Raw genomic sequence first — 12216 nt, 5'->3', positions numbered from 1 at the left:
ATTGTATTGTCCCTAAAAAAGATCAATGCGGGAGCTTTTAGAGTTGCGTGTCTCATGTCTTCACTGTTCTTTCATGCACTTGGCATCTCCGCTTATATTGAAAGTTGGTGCCGATTTGAATGATTTTATGTGTGGTATGATTGCGACTTAGCATGTATCAGATCTGGATAAATTATCCGCAGGTTAACATTTTCTGTCATGAATCTTGTTCTGGACTTAGCTCTGCACTAGCAGAGCCTAACCTAACCTAAACCTAACCTAAACCTAAACTTAACCCTAACCTTAACTACACTGCTAATCCTAATACCTAACTCTAACCTAAAATGAAGACCAAAAAGCATTTTCTTTTCATACATATTTTTACAATATAGCCAATTTTGACTTTGCCAGCTGGCCAATCTAAGGGGACATCACTCAGTTCTGCCTTCAGGACAAGACAATATACGTCAACCTGCAAACGATCCACCTACCACTATTGTCACTATGAATGGTGGATAGATAGCAGTATAGACAGTTAGACTGGTAGACTATATTGACCTGTGGTATAATTAACGTGCGGAAAAGCGCAGTGCATCAGGGAAGTACCAAAACACCATGATAACAAGCAGATGATGACATTTGGCTAGGATGGAAGAAATCATATATTAAAATCTGCAAAATGGCGAATGTAAACCAGAGAATAAACGCACTATACCCACCCCTGTGCCCAATAGAAAAACACCCCTCCCCTATTTTGGACCACCACCACAACCCAGTCAATTTCTAACTGTCCATTGAGTCAAACCTATGAGATAACGGTAGTGCTTTATAACATTGACTACATGTCAACAGTTAGTCGTGTGAAGGCAGGGCTATAGATGACCCGATTTTGCATAGACCAACCAACGGGCCCAGTCTCTTCATCGTTTCAGCCTTCCAGACATGAATCAGCTCCACCATTTGCCCTCGGGCTGTTTCTCATGTCCGTTCTGTGTACTGTAACTACTCATGTCTCTATCGCTTGATCATCTGATCCTCTGTCTTCTCAACTCCACCCTTGCAAGAGAACACCCGCAACAGTCAACACTCTAGTTCACATTATTATTTTTTTTGATTATTTTTTTTTTTTCCCAGTATGGACAAATGTACTGTTGTGAGGGACAAGGTAGCCATTTTGCAGGGTGACATCTAGAATTGCCACATTTTGTAACCTGAAACATTACAACACATTCGAAATGAGTTGACATGGTTAACCTGTCGCTCTGAGTATAGCAAGAGTAGATGTAACATTCTGGAACAATCTCTAGCTTTTCCCCAACTGCTGCTTGTCTTCTTCTTCTTAAATTACCGGGATCCCATGCAGTTGTTTTAGTCTAGAGATAACAAAATCCGCCGTTTGTCATTTTCGGGAAGCCTTGTTTAAATAAATGAGTGCTCAGTAATCAATACCATCCATAGTATCTCACTATCTTTAATCTAATGTATCCTAAAAACACTTTCCGAGATGAAAGGCAGTGCAGATCCAGAGTCTCGGAACTGTGGCGGTTGGACACATGCTGTGCACACATTGGTTGTGCACCTCTTTGAACTGGCTATATTCCAGTCTTGTTTTCGTGCGATCCATTCTATTAAATGGAAATGGCAGTCCATTGCAAAGGGAAGGGGTGTATTGCAGTCTTTCTCTGTTTAAAAAAAAAAGGTAGATTATTACATTTCGCCATTTCTTCATTTGCAGACACTGACCCACTCTGTTATTCGACACTCTTCGCAGACCACGTAACAGCACCAGTGGAACTTGCAGTTGCATCGTTCACTGCGGGTCTGCTGTAAAATGTTACGGCCTCGCCCGCAGCAGAGGCTTTCACAGTTGTCCATTTCGTGACTCGTCTTGTTACAGATCCTCCCTTGCGTTCCGGCCGAGTCGGACCGCAGATCCCTCTCGCAGAAGTCCGGGGACTTCTCAAAGTAGACCAGCTCGTTGAGTCGTCTGTGTGTGGGGTGGTGGGCGTGCTCCAGCTGGCCCGTGTTCCTGTTGTGCGCTTTGATGAGGGTGGCTATGTGGAAACGCTCCTTGAGCAGCGAGCCTACCACCCTGAACTCCGGTGTGACTTGCCAGCAGGTTTTCAGCTGGCAGCTTCCTGATGTCCCGTGGCATTTGCATTTCCGTCTCATGTGGTTCATCACCACCTGTACAGAGGGGAACAGGGAACTGCACGTTAACATCCTCCTTCATCCCATCCCTGCAGCAGGACACACGTTCAGTCAATCAAATTAGGCAAATGAACTAGACTGTGATTAGACTCCTCTTTCACTCTACAACTGGCAACACTTAGGACGTATAATTGTCACTAAAATAACTGGCTTGACTTTTCTGCAATAATGTTCAACAGAAATAAACTTTATGTACACCATTTCAAAATCTAAGGTGGTGGAACTCCCTTCCACTTGATCCTGGCCCCCTCTCCCAAAATGTGATGTGTGTGTGTGTGTGTGTGTGTGTGCTTCACATTGCTGAGTAACCAATTAGGCATCAACAAAAATGACAGGCATCACAAACATGTAGGTACAGTAGCACTAGCCTAATATTGAGCGGTTTTAAGTGGAATAACTGACTCGCCGAAGCTGAACTGTAGTAACATTTTTCATGACAATGTCAAGTTCACATCCCGACTGAGGATGTCCCTCCGACACTCCCAGACCTCCCATTCTCTCAACAACGCACTCATCTGTCAGCCTGAGTTATAAACTTTTAGATCCAATTACCAACAGGAAAAGGGGCCACCCTCAGCACTGACAGATGCTTCTTACACCCACCCCTATCAACAGCACAAGCACAAACACACACCTTCAGCACTCACACATTCTACTCTCTCCTAGGCCTCTAACCAGCTGCCCTGGGACACACACACACATGAAGACGATTGGAAACAAGTTTAGTCTGCTGAAAGCCAACGGATTTAGGTTTCTACTAGTGCAGTATGTGAGTCACAAACGAAACGAGCTGGGGTGAAACTGGACTATTTAATGTGCTGGCTTCTCTTTCTTTGTTTTGAGATAGAATCCGCTGAAGAGCGAGGAGATCCCGAAACGTGTTTTCCCTTTGGTTAGAAAGAGTTGAAACCCAACTTTATTATTCAGCTGTGTTCTGATCCATTAAACAGAGCGTTCTGACGGTTTGAGCCGAGGACATGGTCGTAACCACTCTAAGACTAAAGGTCATTTTGAACAGTTGCCAAAAGCAGATTTACTTTGTGGAGAAGCAGGACATACTTTTTTTGAAGGCTTGGGTTTGTGTGCTGTGGGTTTCCATTTCAGGGCCTCTTGTAGGTGTTTCCATTGAATAGAGAGAAAGTGCTATTCTGTGTGAATGAGAGTTGGAGAGTGATAAATTAACCCACTTGAATCATCCATTAGGAATGATAAGGAAAGAGAAACAACACCTGATCTCACTGGGGCCAAAGCTAACAACTATTGATCACAGCCCATTCAGGCCAAATATCACAAACCTGGCTAAATACTTTTATGCTTTGTTTTTACGTCAGGGCATTGGGTCCCTGAACTGCATCCTTCTGGCTTTACATACACCCTGTAATTACACAACAGTTACCCACTTAACCCTTTAGATACACACTGAGCGGGACGGTCTAATTGTATCCTTACTGTAGTTTTTTCCCTGGGAATTCTCACAATCAACTGTCTATCTAGAATATTTGTTAACTACAACAACAACAAAAAAACATCTGGATGAAGCGATATCTTGGAACCTGTAAGCGAAGAACGCAAAAAAAGGCACACTAAAACGAGAGACGACTGAAACCAAAACGGGTGTAAAACCCTCAGCGCTGTTCACAGTTTAGGGAATGGGACCAGCCTGATCATGCCATAAGTGGCCCGGTATGACATGAGTGCGGTGATGATGATCAGATCGACAAGCTTGTTCCCTTTACTCCACGCCGTGTCCAACCGTGCACCTGGGAGCATGAGCTGAGTCCACGTGCCTGTGGCACCGGGGGGAAGCCTGTGTGAGGTGCCTGCCGATCTATGTTCTCCCCTCCAGGCTTGTCTAGCCGCTGGTCCTATGAGTGAGATTCTAAAACCCAGTCAGTCAGTTCCATATCCAAAAGGGCTCCTTAAATCACTGTCAGCATCTCTCGTCAGTCAGTCACCTGTCACCTCGTCAGTCAGGTGCCTGCCGAGCTCTCCGACAGGTGACTGACTGACAAGAGATGCTGACAGTGATTTAAGGAGCCCTTTTGGATACGGAACTGACTGACTGGGTTTTAGAATCTCACTCATAGGACCAGCGGCTAGACAAGCCTGGAGGGGAGAACATAGATCAGAGTACAGGAACTGTCTGATGCTCATGCCTGTGTCTGCCATCCACTGATTAGCAACTCCTAATCTGAGTCCCAAATGGCGCCCTACTCCCTATATAGTGCGCTACTTTTGACCAAAGCAGTATGGCCTATGGCAGGTATACTAAAGTACAATTTGAAAAAGTGAGGTCACAAATATTTCCTAGATGGCAAAGGTCCGGATGGATATTGTCATTTATCGGCGTAGTAACAAACCCCCTCCTTGCGACCCTGCGATGCATGCGACCCCAAACTGTTCCCACCCCCTCTTTTTGGGAGAGAACATTTAGCAGTTTTAAAGTACATTTTCTGCAATCCTCAACAGGCTCAGAGACAGTTTCTATCTACAAGCCATCGCAGTGCTGAACACTTGAACTGGACTGACCACCTGCACTGACCCTCCACACTTTAGTACACACGCACTCACTCACGCACACACCCACACAGATATACACTCATCCACACACACACACACACACACATGCACCAGTAGAGGCTGCTGAAGGGAGGACGGTACAAAATAATGTCTGGAACGGAGCAAATGGAATGGCATCAAATGTATTTGATACCACTCTACTAATTCCACTCCAGTCATTAACACGAGCCTGTCCTCCCTAATTAAGGTGCCACCAACCTCCTGTGACACACACACTCACACACATATTTACATTCATGTTACACATCACAACTGTTCCTATCAGACTCCCCCTTCCCCAAAACAAGTGTAAATATTGGACTATAAATTGTGCATTCCTGTGGGGGTACCCGCGATCCGTATTGAACCCATTCTGGGACCGGATCCGGACCGCGGTCCGCCAGTTGAGTATTGGTGGCCTACAGTGTATAGGGATGCCATTTGGAATGCAACCTAGCCTAACACTGGTCTCATTACTGACGCTCACTGCTAACACTGCCTGTCCTGTACAGGTCTCACTCTATAGCAGGGTTCCCCAAGAGATGGTCCGCAGGTGATTTTATTTAATTAAAACATATTGGACATAGAAGACAGTAAAATAACTTTCCCCAAATGTTCTTGTGTTAGAGTCTGAATTTAAAATAGATTAAATGGAGATGTTTTGGGTCACTGGCCTACCCACAATCCCCAAAAATATCAAAGTGGAATTTTTTGTATTTATTTTTGACAAATTAATAAAAAATGAAAAAACAAATTGGTTTAACAAGTCAAATAATAAGTTCCATGGACTCATGGATGTCTTCCAATGCCTCGCAAAGAAGTGCACCTATTGGAAGATGAGTAAAAAAAAAAGCAGACATTGAAATTCCCTTTGAGTATGGTGAAGTTATTAATTACACTTTGGATGGTGTATCAATACACCCAGTCCCTACAAATCTACAGGTGTCCTTCCTAACTTAGTTGCCAGAGAGGAAGGAAACCGCTCAAGGATTAACAGTTACAGAGTTTAATGGCTGTGATGGAAAACTGGGGATGGATCGACAACATTGTAGTTACTCCACAATACTAACCTAATTGACAGAATCAAAAGAAGGAATGCCTGTAAAGAAAACAAATATTCCAAAACATGTTTGCAACAAGACACTCAAGTAGCACTGCAAAACATATGGTAATTTTTAAAACTTGTTTTGTCCTGAACACCAAAAATTATGTTTGGGGCAAATCCAATACAACACATTACCCCTCTCCATATTTTCAAGCATGGTGGTTGGTGGCTGCATCATGTTATGGGTATGCTTGTAAACTGTGGAGTTTTTTCAGGATAAAAACATTTACGGAATGGAGCTACATGTAAGCAGAGGCAAAATCCTAGAGGAAAACCTAGTTCAGTCTGCTTTTCACCACACACTGGGAGATGAAGTCACCATCCAGCAGGAAAATAACCTAAATGTCCAAATCTACACGAGAGTTGCTTGCCAAGAAGACAGTGAATGTTCCTGAGTGGCCGGGTTACAGTTTTGACTTAAATCTGCTAGACAATCAATGACAAGACCTGAAAAGATCTGCCGACAAAGATTGACAATCAATTTGACAGAGCTTGAAGAATTTTGAAAATAATAATGTGCAAGTGTTGCACCATCCAGATGTGGAAAGCTCTTAGCGACTTACCCAGAAAGACTCACAGCTGTAATCACTGCCAAAGGTGATTCTAACATGTACAGTATTGACTCAGGAGTTGAATACTTATCTATTCAATATATATTTGTGTTTTATTTTTCATAATTTCTTTTAATAAATGTCTGACGTTTTCTTCATCTTTGACATTATTTTATGAGTATTTTGTGTTGACAAAAAAAAATGACAACGAAATCCATTTTAATTCAACTTTGTAACATAACAAAATGTGCAGAAAGTCAAGGGGTAAGAATATTTTGTGAAGGCACTGTATCTGTTCGGGATTCTTGCTGTCAATTTGCGGTGTACAAATGATTTATAACAATGTTCCGCCCCTCCGAACTCCGCTCAAGGAAAAATCGTCCCAAGGCTGAATTTAATTGGGGACCCCTGCTCTAAATTATATTCACACAATAATCCATCATGTTTACAACACATACTATATTATACATGGTAATCACTGTCAGATGATATAAACAAACAATACATACAGTATTTACAGTAATACCAAAGGCTGCTACCTCTGTATTACAACGGTATCATCTTATCATCTGTATCATCTTATAAAACGATTCTTTGGCTGTCCTCATGGGAGAACCCTTTGAAGAAACCGTTTTGGGTTCAAGGTAGAACCTCTTTTTCGTTTCATGTAGAATCCTTTCTTTCCACATTAGGTTCTACCTTGAACCCAAAAGGGTTCTTTAAAGGGTCCTCCCATGGGGACAGCCAAATAAGATTGTTTTCCTAGTGTATTGCCTCGATTTGAATGCCCTCTTATATGAGGAAACATTAATGTCTAACTACACATGGTCATATCCTCCAAAGGCCTCTATCTCAGGCCTTTGACTGTCAGTCTCACTGAAGATTGTGTGTTACATATGTAGGTCTTATAAACTGTAGTTATGCAAAGAAAAAAAAATGAAAAAAAATGTACTTTGAAGTAATTGCCCCCAAATTCATTGGCAGACCACCGTTAGAAACACACATCTGGGCTGTTTTAATTGGGGAAGAGTGCGACAGACTCCTCTATAAACCAGCCTCAGACGGAGATCAAATAAGACGTATTGGTAGCAGAGTAGGACCACAGGCAAAACGAGGTATTACATGGTCTACAGAGGACTCAAACGATTCACTATCTCTCTGTCCCAAATACAGCGCAGGGCCCTGGTCAAAAGTAGTGCACTTTATCGGGAAAAGGGTGCCATTTGTGACGCAAGCCTTGCTCCTTCCTTTATCAAATGCTGTGTCTGTTTAATATTGTCATAATTCTTAATCCCCTTACTCCTGTCATCCTTATTGTGGCATTAAAAATGGGGTTTAATTGTCTATTAAAGTGTTATGACCTAAATGACTTCTGTTGACTGTCTTACTTGTGAATTGTTACTGGTATGTTGTCTGTCTTCAATGGGATTAACTGTACGATAACGACTCAATATTTAGCAAATATGACATTCAATAATGAAGCTAGCTACAACCACTAAGATATTTGTGCTAAATATATCTGTCCTGGAATTGTAAACCGCCATTTTTTACGAACAAAGTTCGCACACTGCTTTATGTCGTTCCATTCAAAGACATGTAACAGTAACCATAAAGGGATGGGAAGCCACGATTTCAAAGAATATAAACAAACCCACGCCGTATTAAGTTTCAGCATCACTGAAGGAAATCAAACACAAGTCATCAAAGGACGGTTAAGATGGAGACACGCAACAACTGACACTAAACAATCATTTCACCTCAAACCAATAAGGAGACCAAATGAGAACCGTCTACTACACGCCAATCATGTGCAGGATTACTCTCTGTTAATTGTACACAACATTCACCGATCCAATTTGGCCTTCCTAGTAAAAAAGTTATCCGTAACAGTTTCCACCTGCCGTGCTTTAACAGTGGTGCACATTTGTTCTGGAGGCCAATGGAATGCTCCCTCTCCTCAGATGATGCTGCATGCTTCTAATGGAGATCCAACAGGCAACCATAAAGGATTTACAAAGGGCAGACCAAAAAGTCACAATGCACAGTCAATGTGTAATGAGCTCTGCTACATAGTAGAGAGAGAGAGAGAGAGAGAGAGAGAAGAAAAAACAGCATCATTAATCTAAATATACAACATAAAAGCAGAAAGATAATTGTCACCCACAGCACCAGCCGCTCAAAGAAGCTATCCCGAAGGTATAAAGAAAAGCTCAGTTTGCGTTGTCATGAAATTACCTGCATTTACATGTAAATGTGTCCGTCTACATTCTTAGCACATTGCTCGGGCTCGTAGCTGTGAATACAGACATGCTATGTGAAATTATGTCAGCATTTGTGTGCAGTTCCAATTGAGTGATTCCAATGAAAATATTGTTGAACGGAATGTACTACCATTGCAAACGTCTCCATGTTGTCGACAGCCACTGTAAACATTTCATCATGTAGCGGGAACCTCAAAACTATGTTCCGATCAATCATGACATCATTATACACAAACATACTGCTGTGCAAGGGCGTAACTTTGTGTTGGATATTGGGGGGTAGGGGTCAGGTTCAAGGTCAATGGGTTCCCCGCTAGGGGGGTCTGGGGGCAATGCACCCGGGGAGATTATTTTATATATATATATATATATATATATATATATATATAGTTGTGAAATTATTGTTTGAATTTTGAAGGTAAAATACATCCAAAAATGTCCTGATAATTTGGTCAATATACCCAAATCACAACTGAAATACCAATGTGTTTCTGTTTTACGTTAAACTGTGTTGTTACTCTTAACAGTTCAGAAAATCCCTACCACACGCCTTCTTTTTTAACTACATTTAAATGTCAAAACCCATTATTCTGGAACCGAAAGTTCCAATCTGTGTGCAATGTAAATTGCTGTGCAATGTGCTTTACCAGACTGTCTTATAACAAAAAACCCTGCAATAATCATATGACCAAATACCATTATCATATACACAAATAGCTAGCCTTAACAATGTTGGGGTTAGCTTATTAACATTAATTATATTCTGCTTTTATTAGCTAAATTATGTATTTACTGTCAGGCAATAGGTATAGCTAGCTAGCTGATTACATAGTACCAGTCTATTATTAATGGTACAGTAGCTAGCTAGCTAGCTATGTAGCCATTCGTTAATTTACTTACAGTCCTCTGCACTGCCCCCCAAAATCATATGTCCTGCACTTTTCTCTTCTTTGGCATTGGCACCTCCATTAAGAGCATCAGCAATTTTTTCACTAGACTGAACATTGACTCACTGAGTGCTGCTCATCTAAAACTATAGTTGAAAAGGGAAAGATCCAGATACTGTCGTGCTAGCTTTGGTACTAGCTTTACTAGCTAGATAACGTTATCCTAGCTAAAAATAGCCAACCTAACATTGCATCACTCGGTATAAAACAATTTTTACACACAATTATGTAATTACCAATAGTTTGCTAGTTACACAACAAAATGTTCATGAACTTTTACTCAATTGGAACTTTCTAAACATTCATACATTGGAGCGCAAACACCACAAAGAGAAAGAGTGAGAGGGGAGCGTGCGGTGCTGAGCTGTTACTGCAGACCAAATAAATAAAATGCAGACGGATGAAAAAGGAAATTAAGAGAAATTGCACATTTCTGTTTTTCTTACAAGCAGTACTCAACTATTTTCCCTTTACCATGAACTGGCCAGCTGCCTATGGGGACCAACCAAAATGGTATTTGGCAGGGGGGGGGGGGGGGAATTCCAATCATAAAACGAGGAACTGAGTCACTGTTGTGCAAAGCCACATAAATCCAGTAGCTGCCTGGCACTTTACAGTAGGGAAGTGTTTTCCAATCAATTAAACTCATCATGGTATATTATCGGGGGGGTTAAATTGACCTGTTACTAATATTGGTGGGGGTCACGACCCCCCTTACCCCGAAAGTTACACACCTGCTGTTGCAAAGTAAATTTTGCTAAACGTTTCGTTAAAATAAAGAAAAGAGAAATTAGTCAGAATGAGAGGGATGGGCGAGAGGGATTTATTTTAAATAAAAAAACAACAAACTTTTCTCCCCTGATTAACTTCTCTGAAATCTGTATTTGTGGGGAAGGAAGGGCGAATCTCTTTACTTTCCGCCCTGTTTGATGTCTAAAATCTTTTGCTGGGTTTAAACATCTGTTTCCAAACAGCCAGCAGCCACTAATTAGAGCTTTTAACAAGACTGAACGTCGTGAGAGCCAGAGGGTGGGCATGAGGCGACATGTATACACCACTTTGTTTTAGGGGAGGTGTTGGGGGAGGTGGTAGAGGGTATGAGGTATTATTTGAGACCTCACCTGTCACTGTTTTCGTTTAGATTTGGGGGGGCTTTCTGCTCTGTTTGAAGTAATCAAGGCACTGCCCTGGTTGCATTCATCTAACGATGCACCACTCCCTGAGTCATACTGCACCTCTGCTGTCTCTGTACACTACTTCAGTACATTACATTGACACCTTCAATTGTTTTCTTTTCCCAGTGTAGAACTCATTAAAGCATTGATACTTTGAGGTGTGCTAAGAGAACTGCACTCCACACGCCCAGAGCATTGTGCAACCTGATCTGAGAGACGACTAGCAGATGCACAGACTCTGCAGCATCGAACGCTGGTCATATCTGTGTCAAAACACAGCTCAGGTACTCTACACTGAGTTCATTGACACGGCTCACAATAAACTCAATTCCAAGTAGATGTAACAGAGCTTTACAGAAATGCATTTGAAGCCACAGCTCCTTTAAATTACACAGTGCAACTGCTGATTGACGTTCTTGTGAATCTACTTGTAATGGAAGTTTTTGTTTCAACTTATGTATGTTAATAGTGCCGGTTTTCTTGGCTCCCCTTGTGATCCAAGAAGCTGTCTCCAAAAAGCGGTTTTGACAGTTTCAAAGTGTTTCCCAGTATCAGCAGGTGACGTTTCTAACACAATCAGCTACTGTTGCCAAATAGGCCTCTTGGCAAAAACAGAGCTTCAATGTGCCCAAACTATGAAATCTTCCCCGCAACATTTCACCCTGAGTGTCGAATATAACCAAACGTTAGTAGCTAGCTATGCCTTTCTATCTTCCCTATATTGATAGATTTTTGTCATAACACAGCAGCTTCCTAAAAACCAAAGGGTGTAACATTGATCATATATCATTAATCTTGGGATCCAACTAAGAACAGAAGCCTCGTAATACGCAAACATAGAAACTCTGAAGAAGAGGGTTAAATTGACTATTGATTTGGAAATTATTTATTCGTTTTTTTCAACTTATGTCATCTGATTGTACAGTATATCACTGGCCTCTTGAACTTTTCCAAAAAGCAAATGGTGTCATGGCCTATTGTGTCTATGCTATGGACAAACTCATGGGTCACTGTGTAGGGCCGAGCATGGCTTTATCATGCTGCACATGAGAAGCATGACTATCATCTGAGGCTCTCTATCTCTCTCTCTCTCCCTGCTTCGCTAAGTAACTCCACAATTGTGTTTTGTCTGAATAATCAAGGAAACAAGAAGTAAACTGATGGAAAGATACAAGACCCAATTACTGAGGAGGAAGCGTAGAACAATGAGCAATTTACTACTCCTTTTGTTTATGGCAACAGTGCTGCCTGGGAGCATACAGAACTTATCGCTGTCATTTAAATATCAGTGTCCAGTGCATCAATAGTAACAATAGGTAGTAGAAGTAACAGTATCACTAGTATTAGTTGTAGTAATAGCAGTAGTAGTACTACTAGTAGATGCAGTAGTAGTAGTAGTAGTTGTTGCTGTTGTAATAGTGTAAAAGG

At 41.6% G+C, this 12216-nt stretch overlaps 1 protein-coding gene across 1 annotated transcript in view; it reads right to left on the bottom strand.

The window, feature by feature from the left end:
• Positions 1–1704: 1704 nt before the first annotated feature.
• Positions 1705–12216, bottom strand: part of LOC139406006 (protein Wnt-10a-like) — a 27561-nt gene continuing 17049 nt past the window's right edge. Inside the window, exon 4 of the mRNA XM_071148468.1 lies at positions 1705–2166. Coding sequence (XP_071004569.1) covers positions 1705–2166 — 462 coding nt within the window. The remainder of the gene's footprint in view (positions 2167–12216) is intronic.

The sequence above is a fragment of the Oncorhynchus clarkii genome, chromosome 3, assembly GCF_045791955.1.
Source record: "Oncorhynchus clarkii lewisi isolate Uvic-CL-2024 chromosome 3, UVic_Ocla_1.0, whole genome shotgun sequence".
In the NCBI taxonomy this organism is placed as follows: Eukaryota; Metazoa; Chordata; class Actinopteri; order Salmoniformes; family Salmonidae; genus Oncorhynchus; species Oncorhynchus clarkii.
This window is presented reverse-complemented; position numbering and strand designations above follow the sequence as displayed.